This window comes from Colossoma macropomum, unplaced genomic scaffold, assembly GCF_904425465.1.
Source record: "Colossoma macropomum unplaced genomic scaffold, Colossoma_macropomum, whole genome shotgun sequence".
Classification (NCBI taxonomy): Eukaryota; Metazoa; Chordata; class Actinopteri; order Characiformes; family Serrasalmidae; genus Colossoma; species Colossoma macropomum.
Genome location: NW_023494792.1, coordinates 19,628,202 through 19,656,007, shown reverse-complemented (window position 1 = coordinate 19,656,007; position 27,806 = coordinate 19,628,202). Strand labels below are relative to the sequence as shown.

Sequence of the window (27,806 nt, the reverse complement as noted above, 5' to 3'; positions counted from 1 at the left end):
TCAACACCAAAAACAACAAAAATAACCACCCCATTAACCCCCTCATCACCAAAATCTACAAAAATAACCACCCCATTAACCCCCTCAACGCCGAAAACAACAAAAATAACCACCCCATTAACCCCCTCAACACCCAAAACCACGAAGATCACCACCCCATTAACCCCCTCAACACCCAAAACAACAAAGATCACCACCCCATTAACCCCCTCAACACTGAAAACAACAAAAATAACCACTCTATTCACCCCCTCAACCCCGAAAACAAAACTAACCACCCTATTAACCCCCTCAACCCCGAAAACAACAAAGATAACTACCCCATTAACCCCCTCAACGCTGAAAACGACAAAGTTAACCACCCCATTAACCCCCTCAACACCAAAAACAACAAAGATAACTACCCCATTAACCCCCTCAACGCCAAAAACAACAAAAACAACCACTCCATTAACTCCCTCAACACCCAAAACAACAAAGATCACCACCCCTTTAACCCCCTCAACGCCAAAAACAACAAAGATAAACACTACATTAACCCCCTCAACTACCCCTGTTTCAGCGAGCACATCAACTACAACCGGAGAAACATTATTTGTACGGACAAAGCCTGTAGTAACCACATCACCTTCTTCAGGATCCAGTGAATTCAACACTACTACACAATGTGTCTGCATGTTTAGACACAACAGTTTTCTCCCAGGCAAGTGTAGCACTCCTACCCTCTAAGCTCCAAAAAGAGGTTTAAAATTTAGAGAATGAGGTACAGGTTTGTAATATTAGAACAAAGGTATAAGGTTTATTTAACATCAAAATGAAACTAGAAATTGTCATAAATAAATGACTAAACCAGATACATTAATAAAGTGAAATTATTGTGGCTTTACCCCCCCCCCTTGCTTCAGGCTGAGGTCAATTAGAGAAAGTGCAGTGAATTAAAAAATAAAAAAGAACAAGCAGGTGTTTGAGAAAAACAATAAAATTATTACAAAGACAAGAAAAACACCCCAAATAACAAATACAAGCTGTGGTCTAAAGCCTTCTTAGTGCTGTCTATAACTTGAAATGACCGAAAGTTGCTCTATTCCAGAAGTGAAGAATAAAAGCAGTCAAAGCTCATAAGCTATTTGCATTATACATAACCAAACTGAGTAACAGCAAAGCCCAGCATGGGCCTACACACACACACACTCTCTCTCTTTTACGCACACCAAAAACAACAAAATTTTGCAGGCCTGTGCAATGCTCGAGGGTGGTGTGGCTAAACAACTAGGCCCTTCTTTAAGTTCAGAAAGAAACAACTTACAGTTTAGTGGCGCCGGAGGAGAGGAGCACTCGAGGCCCTTTCTTTTTCTTGGCTGAGCAGCGCAATGGTGAACAAGAAAATCTTCAGCAGAAGACCCACACGGCCGCTGTGGGGACTGTCTGACCTTGCTTCTGCAGAAAAAAGCCAGTCCACGCACGTGAGCTACAGTTTGTAAGCACGCAGTCCACAAGCACATAAAGACTAGCACCAGACAGTTAGTTAGTTCTGGCCTGCTTGGTGCTCAAAAACGGTTATAACTCACATGAAATTGTATGAACAGTGAGAATTATATCACTCACTGTCTTCCTCTAAAGATTTAATACATAAAAGAAGAGTTTTAAAAACACTATTGCTCATCTTCTATCACCTTTCTTCTTCTGGATGACAGGTGGAAGAACAGGTGAAAACAGTATTTAAAAGAGGCTTTTACATGGGCTGTTCTCAGTAGTGATAACGAGTTTGGATTTCAAAGAAGTGTTTATTGAAGTTTTTAAGTCAGCAGAGTGGGTAAAACTAAAGAACAACTGATGGACAAAAAAGAAAGTCAAAAATAACAAAAAACTGAATGTAATAAAACTTTGGAAATTATTTGTTAGTGTGCTGATCAAATAAATGATTTGATGAAATTTACTTACAGTACATGAATAGCCTATGACACATCTCATTTATGAAAAGGGACAATATTTGTTTCTGTTTAAAAAGCTTACAATGGTTCTAATTTCTTAGGAGTTTCCATTTACCTGTTTCACAAGCCTGACTTTTTTAATCACGTTTTATCAGTGAGCAAGCTAGTATAATCACTGATCTGAAGCTTAGCAACTATGTATATAAATGATCATTTTAAATTAAAACGCTAAACGTATTAGACTAGGCATTAAAAATACAGAGACAGCCATGGTGCGAAACACATGCGTTTGGTACCCTCACTGCTATTAATTCACACACATGCTTTCCTCAAAATTACTTTGAAACTTTGCGTGCTAAATTCAGCTCTTTGCATCAGCACCTTCATATATTTTTCACTCTCAAAGATTGCATATTCGTTAGGCAAACCCCCAAAACGGACAGCCCAGGACCCCTTAAGATCTTTGACCCCCTGAATGTCTTAAAATCAAAATTCTATTGGGTCCCTAAAAATAAACAGGCTATGTGGTACAGAGAGATTCACTCGAAAGACGCCCCGAATATTCCGAATATGTGCTCCTCAATGTATGGAGCTTCGAACAAGCCGGGTGCCCCTGCGTCGGAGCGGTGAGGTAGGCGCCGGACAGCCGTTGCAAAGTTTAACCTCCGTTTGCAACTTCCGGGTGCATAGCCCGGTACCCCTTCACTCGGTCACTCGACTTCTCGACTTCTCATCAGGATGGTGGTGTACAGTATTGAGCGGCGCGTCAAGGTATGTAGCGTATTTTTTTGCTTCGGGAGTTACAACAGAATATTCGGGGCCTCTTTCGAGTGAAACTCCCTGTAGTATGTTAAAATACAAATTCAGTGAAAGCTCATCGTTTAGCTGCTTCACCCAATCAACAAGCTTCTGTCTTTGATAATCTTAGCAACTCATGCAGCACTGGTCTCAAACCTTTATTAAATCAGGTCTTAATATTCTAACAAAAATCGAGGTTTTGCAGGTGTGTATCCAGGACATGTTTCTGAGTGAAAATTACTTGATTATATCTGTTAGTATTTGATTTTATAATGAAAATTTGCATGCAAAACGTGCATGGAGTTGGCAGATAATTAAGAGATTCATGCAATAATATTGAAAGTTAGGAATTAATGAATTTTTAATGTTAATATTAATAGAGATTCACTGAAAAATTGACAAGTACAAAATGTGTTTACACTTGAGCTGCTCTAAGTACTATTAAACCCAGTGTGGGAAAGTGTACCATTAGCTTGGCACTAATACAAAGTATCTTCTTACTGGCATATTCAAATACTGTTTGTTTAAAAAAAATGAATTGCAAAAATGTATTAGCCGAAGTAGTAACTGTGAATCCCATTTCCGCTACACAAAATTTCAAACAGCCCAGGATGAAATGCCTCAAACACAACCTTGAGTTATCAAATATCTCACCCTCTACAAAATGTAAAGTTTTGAGCCACCAGATCTTCTTAAGCACTTCTTAACCATGTTGCTGTTGCTAGGCTAGGAGGAGGAATATAAAACACAACATTAAATTATTGGTTAATATTATTTTATCTCATCTATTTCGCTAAAAAATAGAAAATGTTTTAGAGGTAGGCAAAAGTCTTTGATTTTGATGGAAAATTATTTAAAAACAAGAATTTTACATTTTAAATCACATGATGAATTAAGGCGGCACGGTGGCGCAGTGGGTAGCGCTGTCGCCTCACAGCAAAAATGACCTGGGTTCGATTCCCGGCTGGGTGACCAGGGTCATTTCTGTGTGGAGTTTGCCTGTTCTCCCCGTGTCTGCGTGGGTTTCCTCCGGGTACTCCGGTTTCCTCCCACAGTCCAAAGACATGCAGTTAGGCTGATTGGACATGCTGAATTGCCCCTAGGTGTGAGTGAGTGTGTGAATGTGTATGTCTGTCTGTCTGCCCTGCGATGGACTGGCGACCTGTCCAGGGTGTATCCTGCCTTCCGCCCAATGACAGCTGGGATAGGCTCCAGCACCCCACCGTGACCCAGAAGGATAAGCGGTTTAGATGATGGATGGATGATGAATTAACTAAAATAAATAAATAAAAAGGTCCATTTCAAAGTTCTTAAGATTTTAGGTGCTAGAAGGACACAGACTTGTACACTTACATCATATATTAAGTATTGTATCTATAATTATATGAGAGACAAGAAAATGGAAATCTTTTTATTTTTGTCATGATCTGCTCACATAGCTCTAGCACATATGAGTGATTAATTATTTAATTTTTATCCAATTCTATATCTAGAGTCTTTTATCTATAATGAAACAGATGGAACAGGGTGGTGTTTCACTGCTTATTGTGATGCCGTGTGCAAAATTCACAAGGATGCACAACCTTGCCCTTCTACTGCTCCCCCTTCTACAACAAAACCTACTACTACTACAAGGCCTTCAACAACTGCTCATGATTGCACAGACCTCAATCCACCAAGAAAGGTAATTCAGGAATTCATTAGAGAATTTGGACCATAAATGTCAAAACTCTTCTATAATAATGATAATTTCTAATAGCTCTATGGAATTGTAGTGCTTTGTTAGAGTTAAGCTAACAATAGTTTTCATGAACATTTTGACTGTTGTAGATTAAACACAGACATCTGAAGCCTCTAAAAGACATTCAATATTTTACTTTAAGGTTGTGACATAAATATTAGCATGTAGTTTATCTTGAAACAATTTCACAGTGACTCAGTAGTGAGCTCTGGTATTTAGCTGCCGCTGCTGTTTTCAGTTTCTAACAACTTATTGATTAGGATGCTGCTTCACAGTCAGAGACGTATCTGGGACTTCAAAAAGGCCTAGAGTGAAGTTTTTTCTCTCAAAATTGGTCCCACTCATTTTAAACGAAAACATGATTGGTTGATTCTTCTGTCACTTTGTAGTTATCCTGAAAGTTAATCAAACACATTAGGTCTTCGCATCAGCTTCTCTTCAGTCCTAAGCAATAGGAGAGATCCCTTAGCTATTTCTATCTAAATGTGAAGCTGTATCATGCTAAGCTACTGCAGTAGAATGCTACCTGCTACTAGATGGCACATTTGACAGTTTATTAGGTAGATAAATAGCTTTTGTTCAGATTTTGTCAATAGAAAAATCTGAACTCTAAGCTATGCTAACACATTTCACACAAAAATGAGTCTGTATAACCATAACAAACCACCCAGAGGAGTTAACCTTAAAAAAAAACATTTTGAGGACAGGGGTCTTTAAAATTTGGCCTGTGCATAGATTGTGGCACTTTTAAATTTAGCAAACAAATAATTATAATTTTGTTTCCTGTAGAGGATGTGTAGAGGAACTTATTTTCACTTAGAAAATCTGTACAACTGTATTTAAATTTAGACATTCTTTCAGTCAGACAGCGTGCAGTATGAAACGAGATCCAAGATGTCTCCTGTGTATCCCAGTTCGCCAATCAGTTGTGGGTTTGTGCATTAAAAATATACAACTCCTGGACAAGTCAAACATGTGGTAGTTGATAATCTGTCCAATCACATTTTGATTAGATATCTTTAGGTTACATCATGTGAAATAAATGAAATTGCAAAGATAAGCTATCTAGTTTTTTTTATATATTTTCATTTAAAATAGTACAACCTTATTTCCACAAAAGTTCGGACGCAGTGCAAAATGTAAATACAAAGAAAATGCAATGATTTGCAAATCATTTAAACCCTATATTTAATTGAAAGTAGTACAACGATAATATATCAAATGTTGAAACTGAGAGATTGCACTTTTTTTTTTTTAATTAAATGCCCATTTTGAATTTGATGCCAGCAACACATTTCAGAAAAGTTGAAACAGCGACAACAAAAGACTGGCAGTGCTAAAAAAACACCAGGTAGAACATCGTACAACTAATTAGGTTAATTGGAAACAGGTCAGTAACATGATTAGGCATAAAAAAGAGCATCCCTGAGAGGCTGAGTCTTTCAGAAGATGGGGAGGGGTTCACCACACTCTGTAAGACTTTGTGGGCATATACTGCAACAATTCAAGAATAGTGTTTCTCAATGTAAAACAGCGAATAACTTGGGGATTTTATCGTCTATACTACATAATATCATTCAAAGATTCAGAGAATTCTGAGAAATCTCTGTGTGCAAGGTACAAGGCCAAAAACCAATATTGGCTGGCCATGATCTTCAGGTATAAGCAGGATCCAGAAGTGCCACTGTCTCCCCTGACCAGAGCTTATTTAACATGGACTGAGATGAAGTGGAAAAGTGTCCTGTTTTTTGTCCTGTTGACGAATCAAACTTTTAAATACCTTTGGAAATCATGGACGCCATGTCATTCGGGCTTAAAAGGAGAGGGACCATCCAGATTGTTATCAGCGTACAGAAAGCCAGTATTCTTCATGGTATGGGGTGCATTAGTGCATGGTGGGCATGGTGACTTACACATCTGTGAAGGCACCATTAATGCTGAGTGACATACATGATTTGGAGCAACATATGCTGCCATCCAGATGACATCTCTTTCAGGGAAAGCCTTGCTTATTTCAGCAAGACAATGCAAACCACATTCTGCACATATTACAACAGCATGGCTCTGTAAAAAGTCCAGGTGCTAAACTAGCCTACCTGCAATCCAGATCTGTCACCCATGCAAAACATTTGGTGCATTATGAAACAAAAAATATGACAAATAAGGCCCCGAACTGTTGAGCGGCTGAAATCCAATATTAAGCAAGAATGGGAAAACATTTCACTATCAAAACAGCAGTTGGTCTCCTCAGTTCTCAAATGCTTACAGAGTGTTGTTAAAAGAAGAGGTGATGAAACACAGTGGTAAACATGCTCCTGTCCCACCTTTTTTGAAATGTGTTGCCAGCAACAAATTCAAAATGGGCATACATTTTTCAAAAAACAATAAAGTTCTCAGTTTCAACATTTGATACGTTGTCTATTTGTATATTTTATTTGTATATGTTGTATATTTTGACATGTTGTAACATTTTCAATTAAATATAGGGTTTATTGATTTGCACATCATTGCATTCAGTTTTTATTTACATTTTGCACAGCATCCCACCTTCTTTGAAATGGGGTTGTAGTCAAACAGTCAATGCACTGAGATGTGCCTGACAAAAAATAGCATTCAATAATCAGGACAGTAATTGTAATTTTTAGTCATAGAATTATAATTGATAAGACAACTGTATTTGTTTACTTTGTTTTTTTTTTATCCTCCATAACAGAATGGAGAAACCTGGACTGAGAACTGTTTGATTAGGAAGTGTGTAAATGGTTTAATCACAGAAATCCCCAATAGTCCAACTCCCCCAGTTTGTGCAAATAAAATGCTTCCTGTGAAGCTTGAGAATGGGTGTTATGAATGTCCATGTGAGTCTCTTCTCATCTTTCACTAAAATACTGAACATTAAGTAGATATTGTGAAATCTCAAAAATATGAATACTTTACAAATATAAAGTAAGTAAAAATACTGAATATAGACTGTGTAAGGAAAAGCAAGTTGCACTTTGAATGCATTGTAACTTTGTTCTTTTTCTGAAACTACAGGTAGATGCATGGGTTGGGGAGACCCACATTATGTGACTTTTGATGGACAGTATTATGCTTTCCAAGGAAACTGCACATATGTGTTGGTCCAGGAGATCATCAAGAAGTACAACTTCAGTGTCCACATCAAGAACTATTTCTGCAATACTGTCCATAACTTGGCTTGTCCTGAGAGTTTGACCATATACTATAAATCATATAAAATCGACTTGATACAGACAAGAAACCCAACTGTGAACAAAGTAAGTTTCTCACTCAAACTGATGACAACCTTACTGAGAGTTCTTTTCAGTGTTTCTAAAACTGGACCTCAAGCCCCCCTTATAGGCCACATTTTTGCTCCAACCCTACTTGCAAAATATAGGGAGGAAAAATTTGGACTGCCTGGGTGTTCCGGTTTGAGAACTGCTTTATATACTATACCATACAATGAGTAACCACTCCTAAGGGACATCAACCTTGTTGGTGTAACAGGCCATCAAATAGGCCATCATACCATCTACAACCAGTTCATAAACAACCTGAATCTGACCACAGGACAAACATTAGCCAGACATTTTGTGTAAGTTGACAAGACATTAATGGATTTATACTGTATGTGTACCATTTAATAATAATATCAACAACAATAATAATAATAAGCTGTATTGATAGAGCACTTTTCAGGTGGCACATCTTGATCTTAAACAGAGAGACATTCTGTGGTTGCTAGGCCATTTACAGATTTAAAAAGAAGTAAAACAGGAATGATGTGCACTCTCCTTCTTGTTTTTGTTATGATCAGCCAATTTTAGTGACTGCATTTGCATGCAAGATAAAACAAAGATCAGACTCTAAAATTACACCCAAGTTTCTTACTTCAGACAAAGCAAGTTTTTTTATTGATTTACTTTTTTGAAGAGTTTTGATTTTCAGAGGGAATGGAAATGTAAAACTGCACTTCATAACCATAGCTATGAAAATTAATCTCATGTTTCCTGATGAAGGATTTATAAGCTGAAACAAGTATTGGATGCTAACCGTAAATACCAACCTTCCTCTAAGAAAGGTTTGGAATGGTTAAATTAAAACACTCATACACATCAAATCACAATTAACTGTATATTTCTTTATTTGTGTTTATTCTAATGCTACTGTGAAAGAAATAGTAAATAAATCTTTACTGCCCAGAAAAATTACATTACATACAAATTTCTTACTTGTTCCTACTTCTGTACGGTAATAAGGATATAAGACTACATCTGATACTTTGCATCTGAACTGCATCAACATCACACACAATAGTAACTATGAGGAACACTAAATAGCTGTAACTTTAAAAAAAAAGAAACACTTGAAATGAACAACCTCAATTTTGTGCATGTGTTCAACCTGAAGTTTGCAGAGTTATATATGTATATATGCATGTACAGAGTTATATATGTGGACATTTCTAGGAGTCATTGTCAAAACAGGCACAAAAATAGAGGCACAGCTATGAAAACTAGCATGCAACAAATAAGGAAGAGGAGGCTAGAAAATGTTGGTAGAAAATGACATTTTTTTTTTCAAGTAATTTTGGACTTTCTGTAGATTTGTTCACAAAATTTTGGCACAATTCAAAGGATAACTGGAGTTTTCAAATGGCACAAAAAGTGATAAAAGTGGAGATGGAAAGTTTTTGCATGACAGTAATGATATATTTCTGAATTAGCTGTATGTATTTGCAAATTTGAGAAAAATTCGTTAGTCATTATGGTCCTCAATCAAATAATCTTTGGTTGCAGTGTGTAAGAAAATAAAACCATGTAACCTGAAATTCTTCTTTTTTGTACCAGGTATTTGTCAATGGTGTACAGACAATCCCAGCTTACTCTAATTCAGACTTCAGAATAACCACTACTGGGATCCAGATGACTGTGGACATCCCTGCTATAAAAGCTCAGATTGACTTTGCAGGCCTGAATTTTGTAATCAACCTGCCATCTTCTTTATTCTACAACAACACTGAGGGACAGTGTGGTAAGTGTAGCTACAGGTCTGCAACATGCTATGTACAGTATGTGCTTTTTCACATATTTGGATTATGTGATATAACGGTAATTAATAATGATATTTTATGTGACATGATGTGACACTATTATGGGGGCTGGGTGGGATTTGATGTGACACTTCATTATTAATCTACAGCTATTTGTACTTGTGGTATTTTATGTGGTTGTGGTTATTTTTCATTCTTTTGTATCTTCCTATTAAAATTTTGTTACACATATATATTTCGATAGCAGAATTGCAGTTTTCCTTAACTGTTTTTAATGAATTGTCTTGAAAGGTGTTTGTGACAACATCACAAATAATGACTGCAGACTACGTAGTGGTAAAATTCAGGCATGTGAAACGACAGCACAGAATTGGACTGTGACAAACAATTACACACAACCCTGTCTTCCACCCACACCCACAACCCCAACCCCAACCCCAATTACAACCACACCTGGAATATGTGACCCTCTTATCTGCAAAATCATCCTCAGCAAGTAAGATATTCAGCTTTATATGATTCACATATACAGATCAAGATTGTGAAAGGTCCAGATGAATGTATTTAATGAATAATCTGACAGTTTTCTACTATGATTACAATCAGGGTTGGGTGGTAACAAAATACATGTAATGGTGTTATGTAATCAGAGTACAAAAAAGGTAAATCTATTCACTAAAAAGTACACAGTAAAAAAAAGACAGTAATCAGAAAACATAAAAAATAGGATGATTACTGGCAGGATTACGTTTAAATCACATAAACACAAACATTCGTCGTTTATTGAATTTTGCCCATTTGAATGATGAACATGTCACATGAACTGTGTACATTGGAAGTTATTTATTTTGGGAATAGGTGGGGCTGCGGCCAGCAGAGAAATCTGAAAAACAAGCAGCAGTTCACGTCATTTATTCAGCCAGTTTTTGCTTAGGTCTTTCTTCTAATTCTTTTTCTGCCCTAAAATTGATTTGGGAGGAGACACCATAAGTCATCCAAACACCAAGCTTGGAGGGTAGGTGTACAATCCTGCCCTCTACTCAGGCAAGTGAAATGAACACGATTGGCCTTATGCTGGTGCTATAGAGCAACATTTTACATGTTGGCCCATATCTCCTGAATTGTGAGGCCTACATTCAAAATTCTTGCTTCTACTTAATTCTTGGTTTATTCCACATCAATGCTACTCTTGTTATATTTAGCTCCACCCACACATTTTCCATTGGAACTGGCAAAATATGTGTCATCTACATTTTTCTACTAGTCTGAGGTTTTTCAAAATATCTACGCAATATTGGTCTCAAATTATTTAGGAGTCAGAAGTCTGAAGGTCAAGAATTATTTTTAAATACTGATATCTGTAACCAGTATGACCATGTGCCAATTAAATGGAATTTAGTTCAATTCACAGAAATTGCTACAGATCAGAATTGCTTTGGCCATCCAAAAAACTGTTTCTCAGTAACCACTTGGTCAATTGAGCTGAAACTTTGTATGCTGAATTGCTGTATAATTATCAAAATCTTGACCTTAATGCACAGAATGGCCACAAGACCTCAATCAAGCTGTTTGTCCTGGCATGTTCCTATACCTCCTTAAATTTTTGTTGTGACAAAATTTGGACAAAACATTATGTATTATGTACAACACCCTCCTGCTACTCAAGCACACAAGATGACACCAACTGGCCTAAAGGGGCTGCTACAGCATAGAGTTTTAAAATTTCGACTGTACTTCTTAAACTGAGAGGGTTACAGACATAATTCTTGGTGCTGCTTTCCTGACTCATCAAAAACGGCCCCCGGAAAAATTTGAGATATTTTACATTTTTTGAAAAACCTTATGTTTGTGCACTTGTCCTACTTTTTTCACCTTATCCCCATGAAACTGATATCAAATTATGTACAAGATCCTAACCCTAAACACTTATCTAAAAACATGACATTTGTAAACAGTATGGCTGCCACATGTCGATCACATGTCGAAACAACCCCCCCACAGGTTTAGCTTATTTCACACAAGTGGCTACGGATCGGGCTTACTTTGATCAATTCTCATTAAACCTAAATCTTGAAATCTTGACCTCAATTGGCCATGAGGTGGCGCTATTCAATATAAATTACAATGTCCTTTAAATTTTATCTTACATAAAAATAAATTACTTCATATCATGCCTTACTGAGACTGGCATTTTATCATATACAATTTTATTAACATTCTTTTTATTTTCTCTGCAAAATGAGCTGTTTGAACTAGAGTGGCATGCGCCCGCCCCCCCCCAAAACCCAGCGGCGACGAACCTCGGCCAGGACGCCAGGGAGAGAGCCGCGAGTGGGGAGGGGGCGGAGCGCAAAGCCCAGGCTCCCCCGAGTGACGCGAGTGACGGCGGGAGGAGGAAGACGACGACGGTGCCGGCAACGAGAGGCACCAGGGCAAGGAGCGAGTCCCGAGCTCCGCCGCCTGGACCCCGCCCCCTGTTACGCAGCGAGGCCGCTTCACTACATCTCACGTTCGACCCGGGCGGCTGAGCTGCCAGCTGGGGGCGGTGACGGGGAGGCGGAGCGGCGAGTTCTCGTTCCCTCTCGGCTCAGGGGATGCGTGAGGGCCTTTTAAAAGAGCTGAAAGGGAACAGAGAGGGAGAGAGGGACGAGCAGCAGCAGCAAGAGACTGAGGAGCTGAAAAGCTTATTTTGAAGAAGACTGAAAAGTCTAGCGGACTGAAGCCACTGAAAAGTGGCCAGCCTAGGTTTTGGTGTTTTGTATTGTTTGTTTGGTTTGAATTAAAGAAATGGCTGCTGCAGCCCTGAACCCTGCCTCCAGCTGGACCCCTCTCTCCCTCTCTGTTCCCTCTCAGCTCTTTTAAAAGGCACTCAGAGCTGAGAGGGAACGAGAGCTCGCCGCTCCGCCTCCCCGTCACCGCACCCAGCTTGCAGCTCAGCTGCCCAGGTCGAACGTGAGATGTAGTGAAGCGGCCTCGCTGCATAACACGGACTCGCTCTTTGCCCTGGTGCCTCTCGTTGCCGGCACCGTCATCGTCTTCCTCCTCCCGCCATCACTCGCGTCACTCGGGGGAGCCTGGGCTTTGCGCTCCGCCCCCTCCCCACTCGCGGCTCTCTCCCTGGCGTCCTCGCCGAGGCTCGTCGCCGCTGGATGTTCGGCCCCACCTTCCTGCCGGCTCTCGCAGCCGTCATCGTCGTTGCCCGTGGGGCGGGCGCATGCCACAACTTGTCTACGAATTTTAATCAAATTGTTTTAAATTTGGTTTTAAAACAATCTGTGAAGTCTGTAGGTAAATAATTATTTTAAAAATCTTTACTTCGGCTACGAGACATCAGTCAGTCTGTTCGGCCTGGTTTTGGTGACTTAAGGGGCTATAAATTCATACATCTTCATCTGAATGTCACAAAACTTGGGAAAAAATTATACATTACCATGTTCTGAGGAAGCATGCAAAGTTTCACTTAAATTGATCCCTTTAGGCCCCTACAGTACATACAGTACATATAGTGCTTATTTATTAAAATGTCATTATATCTTTCTGTGATTGAAATAAAGAGAAATTTATGGTTTCAAACTACACATCTTATTAACATCAAAAAATCTGCAATTATATGTATGTTCCAAAATTGCACAGGAAATATTTAAATTTGATTCAAACCTACCATAGCCACAGAATCAGGAATTGCAGGATAAACTCCGGCCACCAGAGAGCTTCAGCATTAAATGCAAATTATGAGTTCATACATACATACAGTCATAGACTTTGCAATATCTATCTTGTGGCAAAGAAAGTTTCTGAATTTTATGTATTCCGCCGAGCCTGACAATTTTGCAAATACAAGTTTTTTAAAAACCTCTATTGTTTATCTGTCAATCATCAGAGTTTGAAAACTGATTTTTTCATACTTATTCCTAAAAAGTTATTTGCATTGTCTCAAACTTGGTCTCAAAACAACTGACGAAGTTTCATGGTCAATTACTATTTTAAAAATCTTGCCTTTTAAGCACAGTATTATTGCAAGTTATGAATCAATCAGTTTGACCTGGCCTATTCTGACACAAGGGACCAACATCCTGTCAGTTATGCCCTGATTGTGACCAAAATTAATACTTACATTGACAATAATCAGCTGAGGAAACTCTGAAAGAAAAGCTCTTACAATACTAAACGTACTGCCAATAATCTAAAATGCAATTATTCCTCTCTAAGATTAAAATTAAGACATGACAATTGTTTCAAATCATACATCTTAACGAGCCTTAACGTGTTGCAGATATATGTGTTTTGCTTAATTTTACAGGAAATCCTTTAATTTCATTTGAGCATATCTTGATCATGGTATCAGGTGATATATATTTTTTCTGTCCACCAGAGGGGGAGGCACATCACAAGAGCATTTCTGAAAGCCATGCTTTCCACCAGGCTTCCACCTGGCTTATTCTTTCCTAATCTACAAATACATCAATGATTGTCTAATTATAAGAGACAACAGGAGCTCATACGTGCAAAAATTACAAACTAATAGTGTGTTATGAATTCATTTTCAATTATATTACTCAATAAAAACAATTACTGAAAGTTGGGAACTAGTTCCTAAAATGGTGTTTGGTTCCTTTTTGCTCCTGTAAAAATGTCTCAAAGAAACCAGTCCTGCCACAGACCTTTTGTGGCTGACCATGAAGACATCCCCCTTCCAATCAGAAGATGCTTGGTTCAAATCCTGCCTGAGCTGTATTTGCCAAATCAAAGGACAAGACAATTAAGTCACTTTACTTTTTTATCATTTGCTTCATAAAAATAGTTTTCCTTTTTCATCGTGTTAAGTTACAGTTGTCTTACTTTTCTCTTTTCTGTATTTAATTATAAAGATTAGTGACTTTTAAAAAGATAAGTGATCCAAAAGTAACAGAAAGTAATCAGATTACATTACTTTAATGCAGCACGTTAACACTTTTTACCCGAAAAAAATCCCAGGCTTATAACATACTAAGGCTTATTATTAAGTTACTAAAGGAACTTAAGTGCAAACTGGCTAAGTTGTTCTTAGGTTATAAAAGTGTGTAATAAATCTTTTGGCCAACTAGTGAGCCCTGGCCATTTAAGGGGTAAAAGCAACCCTCCCAATCTTGATTATAATATGTCTATAAAGTATTTGTGAAATGGTTAAAAGCCTTTATAATTCCTACAGTCAAACTAGATTTGTTTTTGTTCTGTATCATGATTTTTTTTTCTCTTCTAGGGTGTTTGAACAGTGCCACCCATTCTATCCTCCTGAAAACTTCTATAAGGCATGTAAATATGATGTGTGCAACATGCAGAATGCCACTGGCTGCTACAGCCTGCAGAGCTATGCTGCCTTGTGTGCTCAGATGTCTGTATGTGTGGACTGGAGGAATTCCACTAATGGACTTTGTGGTGAGGAGCAGTAAATATAATTGTCATTAAATACTGGCTTACAAAATACAGATGCTTGTGTTCATTAGTGTTCATTTCTTTTTATAGAATACAAGTGTCCCAGTCCTAAAGTCTACCAGGCATGTGGGCCCGTTGTGGAAGAAACCTGCAATTCAAAGTAATAGAGCAGTTATAATAATCAGTTAATCACTACAGTATTATTTTAATGTTCATATTTTGATGCTGATGGTTCATCATACTCTCTTTTTTCCCATAATCCAGGTACAATGACAAGTTTGTAGATTGTAAGTCTCAGGTGTGTCAAGGATTCAAGGAAGGATGCTTCTGTCCTAACGGCACCACTCTGTTTAACGCTGCTACAGGCGTTTGTACACCCTTCTGTGGTAAGTTAATACTGTGACTCATAATTGATCCATAATATAACCAATGCAGTTCTTTAAGCTGTAATACAAAAGCAGCTTCTTCTCTTTTATGTTTCTAGACTGATCTCTGAACATAAACTCTTCATCCTGGGCTTTTAACAAGATTTTCCTGTATAACTATCTATAAATGTATCTATAAATGTATTTCTTCTGTGTCTTAGGTTGTGTAGGTCCTGATGGACTGCCTAGGAAGGTGAGTTAACTACACAGTTTGGATTTTTCTTTGGTGAAGCTCAATATGGTGGCTGAGAAGACCCAATGAACTGCAAATAAAAAAAGGAGCTGCAAACGTAGACAACACTTTCATGAAAATGACATAAGTAATGCAGTTTACAAATGCTCTGCAAAATAATAAAATGTGCTGCAAATTCATAGACATCACAATCCTTGGTTCCTATTACCACCACTGTAAAGAAATCTGAGCTGGCCTGTGGCATAGGCCTCACTGGCATATTGGTGGGATGTTTTAGAACGTTTTATATATAAGATTTTTGCCGTGTAGGAGCAGAAAATCAGATTTTGTCAGTAATCCCATCAATATATTTACATGAAATGGGTAATCACCCCCCCAGCCCAACCCCTGGGTCTACATGAGTCAGACAGTAATCGGATTTCTGCCTTGCACCTGGCCAACAAACTCACAGAAGAAGGCAGGACATAAATGTACTTCATGCTTCATGCCATGGCTTGTTTTAAAACAGCGAGACACTGTTCCTGAAAATATAAACATACATAATCTAGAAGATGAAGAATATGTAAATCCTTCATTTTGTCAGGCATGTAGTTGGTTTCAGCTTCACTCCAAAAGTGTTTTGTTGCCATCTTGTGGGTGCTGTATTGAATGTTCCTTGCTTATATTCGCTACCGCGGTCTGTTTTCAGAGTCAGAGTATACATGCACTGAGAAATCTGATTACTGAGCTAATATCCAGCTCTCTTTTTTGGATTTTCCTAATTGGATTTCTAGACCTTACTCAGATCTAAGACATTGGAGTATGCTGTTTACATGACCATTTGACTAATCAGAGAACTGCAGAAATGCGATTATGATCAGATTGTTAAGTGCATGTAAACGCATTCACTATTTTAGAAACGTTGATGAAATGGTGACTTGCTTTCTGTTATATCAACGACACATCTGTTCTGTACTGGATATACAAATAATACTCAGGGACACAGAGATGTGGGAGAATAATTTTCATTTTACTTTGTTTAAGGTAAACAATACAGGGAAAATAACCTGTTCCTAGCTTCAGTGTTTCACTACATGAACAGAATTGCAAACTCATTTCAAGTTACATCACATTTTGCTTGAATTCACGCCTTGTAAATTAGAAACACAGTAATTAAACAGAATGTTTTGTATACGCTCATCGCATGTTTCTCCTGCAGCCGGGAGACAAATGGAGTATGAACTGTGAAGATTGTGAATGCAGTGCAGAGACCATGGGTCCATTGTGTAAACGTGTCCAGTGTCCAGCCGTAGGACCATGTAACAAAACTGGCTATGCAATGAAGGCAGCAACCAGCAACCATTGCTGTCCAACTTGTGGTGAGTGATGACTTATTTTTTAATTAAAAAGAGTGAAAACTAGTTTTGATGTTAAATAAATTAAAATAAAAATACTAAGAACACACTATATACCTTAATATGCATACATGATTGCCCTTAAAAAGTTTATGGTGTGTACCTTTCCCATTGTCAGGATTAGCCATGTCACCAGCATCAAGCTGTGAACCTGCTGTCGTAATATAGGGAAAATCTATCAAAACAGGAAAAAAATATTACTTGATTTTTTCTTCTTCTAATATCTAAACAAATGTTTAGAAATTAGTCTTTCTCTAAAATAATACATAATTTCACTATACTTTAATGTTTTTACATTTGTGTAGTTAGTAACTAGTATTCCTGTATTAGATCTACATCAAAATGATGAGTAGTAATAACATCTGGTGTTTATTTGAGTTTTAAACATTTGACTCCATCTGTAAATTATCAGGCAAAACGCAGAATTCATAAATACATGGAGAAGGATACATATTGGCCTATATGCTGTTACCAAGGAAGTTCAATATTCATATTTTGAAATAAATTATAAATATGGTCCCACTTTTTTTGCATAGCCTCCAACAGATGATCTATAGATGTTTAAATTATTCAACCATCATCAACATTACATATAAACTCAGACTAAGTGTAAGTGAATAGTATTAGGATTAGGGTTAGGTTTAAATTTTCAGTTGGGGTTAGGGTTAGAGAAAATTAAGGGTGACTTGAATAGATAATAATAGATGTATAGATAATAGATAACGGATAATTTGTTGAATATAAGTTAAATGCATTTTAAGCACTTACAGGGTGCTATCCAAGTAAAGTGTTACTTATACTAATAAAGATTATGCATGCTCTCTCTCCCTCTCCCTCTCTCACTAACAGAGTGTGATCCTGCTCGGTGCCCCAGTGCCCCAGTAAAATGTGAAACTGGATTTGAGTTGGTACAAAACAAGACTGTGGATGATTGTTGCCCCACTTTCTCTTGTAGTAAGTCACAGTCTCACAGGTTCTGCTTTAATCACCTACAGCCTTAGCTGAGCACTTAATTAGGACATTTAATCTTTAAAGACATTTGCTAAAGTATATTTGCAATTATTTTCAACCTGCCTGTTTGTTTTATCAGGACCCAAGCCAGTCTGTGTATTTAATGGCACAGAATATTGGGTAAGATTTATGTTTTGTCTGTTGTTCTAACTTTGCATACTGACATGGTAACATTTGTACAGAATAAGCATGAGATAAGCTTCTTGGGTAATGTAGTCCTCTGTGTCCTCTTGTCTTCTCTTGGACTGTGCAAACTGTGTGGTAAGGGTCATCGTCTTTCCTTTATGAATTCAGTAACATATGGATTGGATTCCTCATTGACATGTGATGAGCAGTTAAGCAAAATTGTGTGCTTTGCAGAGAATCTTCATCTCTCCAGATTGGCGGTGCAGTCATGCAGTAAAGAGACTTACAAAACTGTATCACTGATAGCTGACTGTGTCATATCCATTTATAGCCTGGAGTTAAAATCCCAGTAGACATCTGTAAGGACTGCAGCTGTGGTTCCACCGTGGACCCCAAGACTGGACTGCTAACTCCAAACTGCTCTCCTGTGATCTGTAACACGACCTGTTCTCAGGTAACGGGTCTAACCTGTGTAGTCAGTTCAGAGTCACCAGAACATTTGGTTTACTGTATCTGTTTTATAAGTGAAGCTTTAACCGAGGCAATAGAACTTACTGAATAACAGTAATATTGATACAGCAGTATAGCCAGGAATGACTGCTGATGTGATTGTTAATAGTATTTTTACATTCAAATGGGGAAAAAGGGATTACATTTACATTTGATTTACATTCTGTATCAACAGGTTTTAATTTGTACTTCTGACTACTTATTAACAAAAGACAAACACAATATAAAACGTAAACTGTGTTTTTTCTTTCCACAAAACAAGAATGTAAGTACAGTAACATTCCGTCAAACTCAAATCATAATAAAATTAACAAATGTAGTATCAGTTGAAAGAATCTGAACTTTTTTCCAGAATTTCTGCTTCAATGAGTAACATTTGAGGAATAATAAATATCGACTTAAGTTTATGTTCAGATTATGGTGTTGTTATCGCTGGTGGTAACTGTGACTAAGGGTTCCATTACCATTTAGTAAGGTGACGTGTTGAACCCTGAGGATCAAACCTGGACGTTACAAGATTCAAGATTCAAGCACTAAGCCTGCTAATCAGAACTGTGCACAATGGCAGTAACAAAAGCACTTTAAAGCATTAAACAGTTGAAAAACACCGAAAGACTATTGTTACAAGTTTACTATTTTACAACGGGTTTATGCTAAGATCCAGACCAGTATTTGTTTTGTAAACTAGTATTTTCTGGTTACTTCCATGAAATACACACAGGGTGATAGTACAAACAGAAAACAGTACCTAAAGAAAATGTATTCCCATTTTAGGAATATCAACATTACATAGTATATTTTTTAACATAAACAAAAACAGCTATCTTTGCTGTGCAATGACCCCTGGTTTCAATCACTAATAATTTAGAAATCAAACTTGCCCGTTTCTCTAGAATGGACCATTTTTCTACAAACTCACCACAGGAAAAATGCATTTATTATTTTGCTTTAGATTCAGCTTTCATGAAATTCAAATATTTATGTATAGTGTCCTAAACAGCTTCTGGTGTGCAGAAAATAATTACACTAACATTCTACTAAATGTGTTTTATTTAAATTGTTGCATTTTTGTTTTATGTAGGGCTTTATCTATGAACGTGACCCAAAAAAATGCTGTGGACAATGTAAACAGCAGCGTTGTGTTTATACAGATCCAAACAGCACAGTACACACGATTGAGGTACGGTCAGCAGAATGAGATTTTACATTAAATTCAATAAGTCATTTATGGCCCATTCATTATTGCAGCATCATCATTCCTGTCTTTCTGTCTCTCATACTGTTTCAGGTTGGAAAGACCTTTACCCCTCCAAATGAGAAGTGTGTGAAATATAATTGCACTAAAGTCAATGACGCATTTGAGTTGGTGGTGATCATCTCTTCGTGCCCAGCATTTAACCCAGAAAAATGCATAAACGTGAGTTTATCCATCTAATTTGTTATTCAGAAGCCATTTACTCAGGGGTAATCTGATTTTCCACAATTATAAGGAATACTAATAGAAATGCATAGCAGTCAATAATTACAATGTTTGCACTGTTTTTCTCAAGGGCACCGTGACAACCACACCAGACGGATGTTGCAAAACTTGTAAGATGATAAACTTTCTTTGTCTCCATTTCTCTATCTTTCACTGATTACTAACCAGGTTTTTTAAACAAAATTGTTTATCAAAAAGGTGCAAATAATGGTGTTAACTAATATCAATATCCAACTGTCCATAGTATATATAATCCTAACCCTAATCAGTCATTTCCTGAATGTTATTAACACAGTATAATGTCAGAATAATACATAATCACATTTCTCCTTCTGTTGGGAATACAGACATTTTGTAGTATTAGAACAGAACATATACAATTTTCTTTCTTTAATGTTTGTGTGTATCTGAATATGCAGTTATATGCAAAAGTTTCACACCCCTGGTCAAATTACATGTTTTGTTTTCTGAGTGAAAATAAGTTCATATCCTCTACAGATAAATATGACGTTTTCCTGTGTATTATAGTGCACAGTATAAATGTATTTGCATCTAACATGTTGAAAAAAAATAAAACTTTAAATATTAAATGTTTCATAACTTTTGCACAGGCCACATTTTGTTTTATTTTTTCCCAATAAGTAAAATTCAGCATGTAAACAGTAATTATGCATTAGAATTTGCAGAAGTGTGTTCTCCGTAGAGCAGGGGTTCTCAAAATTTTCCACCCAAAGCCCACCTGTTCGTACATTCAAAGCATAGTGGCCCACCGGAAAACTAAAATCAACTTTTTTCAATGCAATTTTCTTTTTCTTTTTTTAAATGCTGAAACTGAAAACCTGAGAATAAGGGCATGAAAAGGATCAGACCGGTTCAATCGCAGAAACCAAAATTACAGTTAATGTTAAAAACTATAACATGTAAACATAAATAAATAAATAAATAAATACTTGTGGTTGCAGTGATATAAAAAAGAGTGAGGGAACAGAAATGTACAAGGAAAATTTGCAGTGTGATTTGGAGCTGTAGTTCATTGTGTTTTCACTGAAAATACTCCACTGGCTCAGAATTTAGAACCACTGACCAACTGTGTTTGCACACAGGGGAATTAGACCTCTGCATTTAACCCATCTGTGCAGTAAAACACCCACATCACACATCAACAACTATGACTCTTTAGCTTGCTTTAAGAAGTAGCTCGGTTTTCCCAGCATGAACATCATGGCAGAGTCTGCCAAAATAAAAAAAAATAATAATAAAAAAAGTTACCCTTTATTAATCCCACAACGGGGAAATTCACCTCTGCATTTAACCCATCTGTGCAGTGAAACACCCACAAACATGCCGGTGAACGCAGACACACTTGGGGGCATTGAGCACACCTGCCCGGAGTGGTGGGCAGCCCTATCCATGCTGCCCAGGGAGCAGTTGAGCGTTAGGTGCCTTGCTCAAGGGCACTTCAGTCATGTCCTGTTGGCTCAGGGGATCAAACCGGTGACCTTCCAGTCACAAGGCTGGTTCCCTAACCTCCAGCCCACGACTGCCACAAGAGTAATTGTTTGGTCTAGCCAAACCACAGTTTGAATAGCCACACCACAGTCCACTCAGTGGGCCTTTGGATTAGTGTCGTTACAATCAACAATAATAATAAATCTTACTTGATATCTGCTTCTTTGCCACTGGCTGATTCATTTGAGTTTAACACTCATCAAATAAGAGTCTGTAAAGAGTCTGAAGTTAAAACAGGTAGATTATACTGACTGTACGACTCCAAGAAAGTGCATCTAGAAAAGAAGGAAAGCCAGCTCTATTAATGAATTCCCTCGTTTGATCACGAAACGCGCTTCCAGCAGTGAACTGAAGGTCCTCACCAAACAAGGTAAATGAAAGCAACCTGAGGAACTTCTCTGGCGCACGCCTGCGTCTACATTGTCCCAAACTGAAGACGTTTAATTAAGTTTAGTTAAGCCTGCTACTGAAACATTTTTATTTGTACATCTCTGTAATTGGTTATAATTTGAAAACGTCTGACTTTTAGATTTTTAAATAAAGTTAATTTTTTTTATTACTTAAAGTGATGTTATTGGCCCAGTACAAAGTACTGCCTCCTGCTGAAAACACAAGAGGATGCTTCACAGCCCACAGGTTGAGAAACCCTGCTGCAGAGGATGTGTTGACTTATTCTCATTTAGAACTGGACTGCCATATTAAAAATTCTCAAAAAATCTGTGGGCCAGAAAAGGCTGTTTTTTTTCATCTTTAAACAATGTTTTGCTATAACCTGAAATGACCATTGTTTATTTAGCATACACTAAAATGTTAACAGCAAAATATAGACACTTTTTGTGAACCTTGAAAGGCTATAACAAAACGCTACTTAAAATGAATAGAAACATACACATTCTCTGGCCTGCAGATTTTTATATATAAAATACATTTAATGTCCCCAGGAGGTAGGTCTTTTAAAGGTAACTGTGTGCTTGATCTACACACCTGGCATCTTTTCTTTGCTGCCAGTTCATTTAATTTCTGGGATCAGTTTCTGAGTTGTTGAGTCAAGTGTTGATATTGGTTGAACTGCAGCTGAACTGCAGCTAGTGCATTTGGTAATATGACTGGTGTGGTAGAACTGGGGTGTAACCGCTCTCCCATAGACTGTTGTTGGGGGAGTGTGTGAGTGCATATTACTTTGCAGGGCATGCTGGGAATTGTAGTGTAACACATTGTGAAATGGGCTAATATTAATAGAAAATCTGAATAATTTTGCAGGCTAGATCTGATCTGGCCCACAGGCCTTGTGTTTGACATATGGGACTTCAACAATAAACAAAACATAATTTGACCAGGGGTGTCCAAACAACTAAACTGAAGTATTCTGCAGTGCATTTGGTTACCCTTTAGTAAAGTACGAGTTCATTTGTGCCCAGACAGTCTTCATAAGGCTTCATCAGGGATACTCCTGACAAAGACTGTGTGGTCTAAACATTGAATTTATGAAACAGATAGTTCTGAAGCCATTGTGAAACAATGTATCAATGTGCCAAATTAATAAAAACATTGCTATTATTATTATTATTATGTTAATAAAATTCAGGGTAATCTTTGGCTGTTTTGTTGCTTGACAACTATTGTCTTATGTTAAAACACTCCATTGCTTGATAGAAGGTTAAATTTATTATTAAATTTATTATTAAAATTAAATTATTGCCAAATTAAAAATGTAATTATTTATTTTGGTGTATTTTACCATATTGTAGTTTGTTGCCATAAAGCAGTAAAGCACTTGAGGTCTTGCAGATTTTTTTTTTTTTTTGTGATGCACACAACACCTAACAACACCCCTTAACTGTAAATTCATGGCTTCTTGTGGTTTATTGCTTTATTAAACTACTTTGGAAGCATTAAGTATGTGTGAAAGTGTCTTGCTTTTATTATGTTGTATTATTTTATGCTGGCACCTTTAAGTACTTTTGACTATAATACACCTGCGTTTCTTCTCTCAGGTGAGATTCAGAGCTGCCGTGTTCAGAAGAACAACACCTACCTGGTGGTCAATAACTGCACATCTGTAGGTTCTGTGGAGATAACCTCCTGCTCCGGCGCCTGTGACACCAGCTCAATGTGAGTGTGTTCACTTGGAAATATATACATACACACACACACACACACACACACACACACTTGAAATGGAGGTATAGGAACAGGTAAAACTGTAAAGCAGGAAAGGGAGACTATTGGCTGAGACATGCCTGAATTCACAAGCCACCTCAGGAGTGCTGATCTACAAACAGTATTTGTGACAATAACTGTCAATCTGATCCAATATCATTCCTGCTTTGTGAATACCAGCCTTAGTGTCTGAAATGACACACGAAGTCATACTGTGCTCTCAAACACATTGACCACTCTGTGAGGATCTTAATCAATACATGCATGCAGTTTGAGCAGGTTGAGGGAAGTTTTGGGGATGTGTTTTTGCAGAAACATGTTGGGCTATTTGGGTGACTATTCAGTTCTAGTGTTTGTTAGTAACAATAGCCTCATAGCTCCAGTTCTAAAGAAATTTGGACTCCAAACATACCTTACCTGATTGACTATATATGGGGTAAGTGGGAAATTGTGTACATTTTATTTTTTGCTGAATTGCTGTTCTTTAAAGAACCCATTTTATTTATTCTTGTATTATTGTATATATTCTTGTGGTTTTGGTTTTTTTCCATTGAGGTCCACTTACAACCAAAACAGTATCAAAAACAGTCATCACTCATTTTTACATGACCATTTTCCAACCTCTCTCCATCCCTTAGAATTAAACAGGCTGTTTGTGTTACTGTGCCTTTAAGACTGATTATGTATATGGTCTGAGTTCTGATTGGCTGCCCTGTAATTTGTCTTATTCAAAAAGCAGTCCTGATTGAAATACTCTTTATAACTAAAGTGTGAATGGGTGGGGCTAAAATTCAGCTAAAAATGTGCTGACTGACATCAAAACACTGAATTCCAAACAGGTTTGGAAGTTGTCATACATAGACTGTACGGACTGGGTAGAGAATGGTATGATTTAAAACTATATGTTTACATACTAACATAAACGGTTTTATTTAAAATAGGTGAGGAAAATTCATTTGTCCATGATATGAGCCCTTTAATGCCTGCTAGGTAGTTCAAGATAGACCATGGTAGTCGTACGTCATTCTGTAGTCCATGTTATGCTATGTTAGAAAGTCTGGGTCCAAGCTCAATTTCTCTATGGCCAGAAAGAATGGGCTTTTAGAAAATTGCGTCTATCGCACCATGTTAAATAAAAACATTCAGAACCCGATATGTTTTGCCCTGTGTACACTTTTTTTCCCCGAATATCACTGGATCCTCTGAATTATGAGGTTGTGAAAGAGTCTTCATATTAATATTGCTACATGGAAGCTAAAGCTACTGCGCAATCAGTGTCACTAAGCTACATGAAAGGTGGGCTGTGGTGATGTTCTGACGAATTGTTACCTTTCTTTTTTACCTCTTTGTGTTCTTTAGTAAAGAAAATAGTATAGAACAATGAACACTCAAAGAACCCTTCCCATGATTAAAGGGTTCTTTGCATTGTAAAATGGTTCCTCAGATTGATGGAGAACATGCTGTACATGCTGAACATACTTTTTTGAAAAGGGTTCAATATAGCACCAAAAATGGTTCTTCTATTGTTACAAGCTTGACATCGAAGCGGTAGAGGAACCCCTGGTTTCTCCATCAATCTGAAGAATGTCAGGCTTGTTACAATAGAAGAACCCTTTTTGGTTCATAAGACAAAACATATTGGCTTTGGAACGTTTTTGATTATCACAGGATGTGACAGAGACAATTTTCAAAAACTCTGTTTTTCTCAGAGATATTCCTTTTAGACCCAGACTTCCTTATATGGGCATAAGAGCATGACAACACAACTTCAATGGTCTATTGTGCTTCTGTACAATACAGCATTTCTGTTCCTGTTCTGATGGCTGTGTCTGTCTTGTTTGTGCAGATACTCGATGGCAGCTAACAGCATGGTGCACCGGTGCTCCTGCTGTCAGGAGCTGCATACCAGCAGCAAGCAGGTGAAGATGAACTGTCCTGACCAGCGCCAGTTCAATCACACCTACACTTATGTTGAAGAGTGTGGCTGCCATGTGACAGAGTGCCAAAAAATGCAGTGATTAAAAATTTCAGTTCTCCAATTTTTCACCAACTAATTTCTATAGACTTCCCACTAACTTACAAAATTACAACTGAAACTTTGTTGAATTGAATCCAAGTAACGCATCAAATGATGTAATTAATTCATTTCTTCTATTCTTAGGCAACAGGGTCCTGTTTTTTTTTTGTTTACTCTATTGGTCGTGATGGTCATATATTCCATTTCTTTCAATATTGTCTTCTTATGAAATACGTAATTACTTTTTTCTGATCAATGAGCAAAATAAAATCAAACAGCATCAGTGATGGTGTGCAGTGCAGTTTGTTAGGTGTGAAGGATCTTCTACAATGTTTCTACACAACTACAGAATTATATAAATTCAAAATTCTATCATGCGCTGATTAAATTAGTAGTATATTTGTACATTTTAGCTTTATTCAACATGTTATCGCTACATAAAATGTCAAAGAAGGCCTACATGCAGACTTTCTTAATCCACTTACATATCCATGTGATTTCCTCAGTGGGCAGATTATCCTCACTTCGTTATCTATGAATTTCTGAATCCCAGGACAGCATCATGCTCTTAATGTTGGCAGCATTCATTGTAATGAAAAAATGAATCTGGGAAAGAAAAATCTGAAAAATGTACAGGAACAACACTTTGCTGCAGCTATCACACAGCACACCTGGAAAGGGGACATTATGTAGACATACAGTAGAGTGAAAAACCTGGTGAAGCCATAATGCATGTCTAACATAGTATAACATGTTGTATGACATTATAGCTTATTATATAAGTGAACTGAGGCAAGGTTTGTTAGGAAGCGAACAGAGACCCACGATTTTTGCTGGACTGCAGCCTGGCTATATTCTTTATTCTTCATGGTGTGTCTTGCTTTTATGTTTCATGTCTCAGTATGTTGCGCTTCTAAGCCAGTTAAGTTAGGGAGTGGAGCCTGTTTTCTCCCTCTTTTCAAAGTGAGAATTTATGGCTGTACTATTCTTTTCTAATTTTACCATCTGTAAGATTATCTATGTCACTGCTTCGGAGACTGCAAACTAAGGTTTTCCAAAGCCATTCCTTGGGAATGCATGCTCTGTACATTTTTTTATTGTTTCCATACTTTAAAGGCAAACTCACTGTTCATAGTGGTGGTGATAGGAACCAGACATCTGAAGAGTTTATGAAAAACAAAATACAATAAAACCCACATAATTAATTAAATATAAACTCACACCCCCAACTTTATCTCCCAGAGAAAACCCACATGCATACTAGGCCCTCATCAGCCATCATCTACACCAGGGGTCAGCTGCATGCGGCTCTTTTACTGCCCTGTTGCGGTTCCACAGCAGAATTAGATTTTTAATTTAAAATAATCATCCTTTGCAGTAAAATAAAGCTCTTGCTCATAATTCTAACACAGTTTTAACAATAAATGGTCTTAAACACTTGAGTTAATATATAATTGCTAATGCAACCTTTAACCCTGAACATCAGCGAACATCTCATCTAGATAGTAGCTAACAAAAAGGCAAAGAGAGAGATTTCAGATGAACTTTGATGATTTGGAGCCTAATGGATTTATTTGCCTTTATAATCACTCCAGCTGGTGTCCTGATACGTTTAATCTACAACGAAAAAACTGTGAAACCCTACAAAGTCGTGAAGCTGAAGTCAGTTTCTCATTCACCAGCTTCTTGTTCAAATTTTCCCGTTCCACCTTAAATGGTGCAGCAGTTACATTCTGGAGCCTCAGACACTATTTAAGGTGGAACGGGAAAATCAGAACAGGAAGCTGGCGAATGAGAAGACGTCTCCAGGCCTCGTAAAAAAATCAAACGATGAGAGACATTTTACAATGTCAATGTTCACATTCTACTTTTGCAGAAAAGTTTCCTGATGGAGATGTGAGAAAAACAGCTATAGCTGAGCTAAAGCTTAAAGCAGAGTAAAGTAAGTCTGTGTTTTCGTTTATATTTTGTAACCTGCACTAGGACATTCAAAAATACTGAGACATACTTACAGTCAAGATGGTAAAATGGACGGATGTTGTG

At 37.5% G+C, this 27,806-nt stretch overlaps 1 protein-coding gene across 1 annotated transcript; it reads left to right on the top strand.

Moving 5' to 3' along the window:
- The first annotated feature begins 472 nt into the window (after positions 1-472).
- Positions 473-25,764, top strand: LOC118812735 (intestinal mucin-like protein). Its single transcript, XM_036577842.1, has 19 exons — positions 473-703; positions 4,223-4,413; positions 7,184-7,328; positions 7,507-7,748; positions 9,324-9,507; positions 9,818-10,022; positions 14,766-14,941; positions 15,029-15,098; positions 15,203-15,324; positions 15,525-15,556; positions 16,755-16,914; positions 17,800-17,904; positions 18,041-18,081; positions 18,419-18,541; positions 19,679-19,777; positions 19,886-20,014; positions 20,148-20,187; positions 23,581-23,698; positions 25,593-25,764. Exons 1-19 carry the CDS (start codon positions 676-678, stop codon positions 25,762-25,764), a joined length of 2,382 nt encoding a protein of 793 aa, XP_036433735.1. The 5' UTR covers positions 473-675.
- The last annotated feature ends 2,042 nt before the right edge of the window (positions 25,765-27,806 follow it).

Excerpts from the sequence above, each read along its gene's own strand:
- LOC118812735 (XM_036577842.1), top strand. The coding sequence starts at position 676 with ATGTTTAGACACAACAGTTTTCTCCCAG. Across the intron at positions 15,557-16,754 it reads CTGATGGACTGCCTAGGAAG|CCGGGAGACAAATGGAGTAT; the intron begins GTGAGTTAACTA and ends TTTCTCCTGCAG. Across the intron at positions 17,905-18,040 it reads TTGCCCCACTTTCTCTTGTA|GACCCAAGCCAGTCTGTGTA; the intron begins GTAAGTCACAGT and ends TTGTTTTATCAG.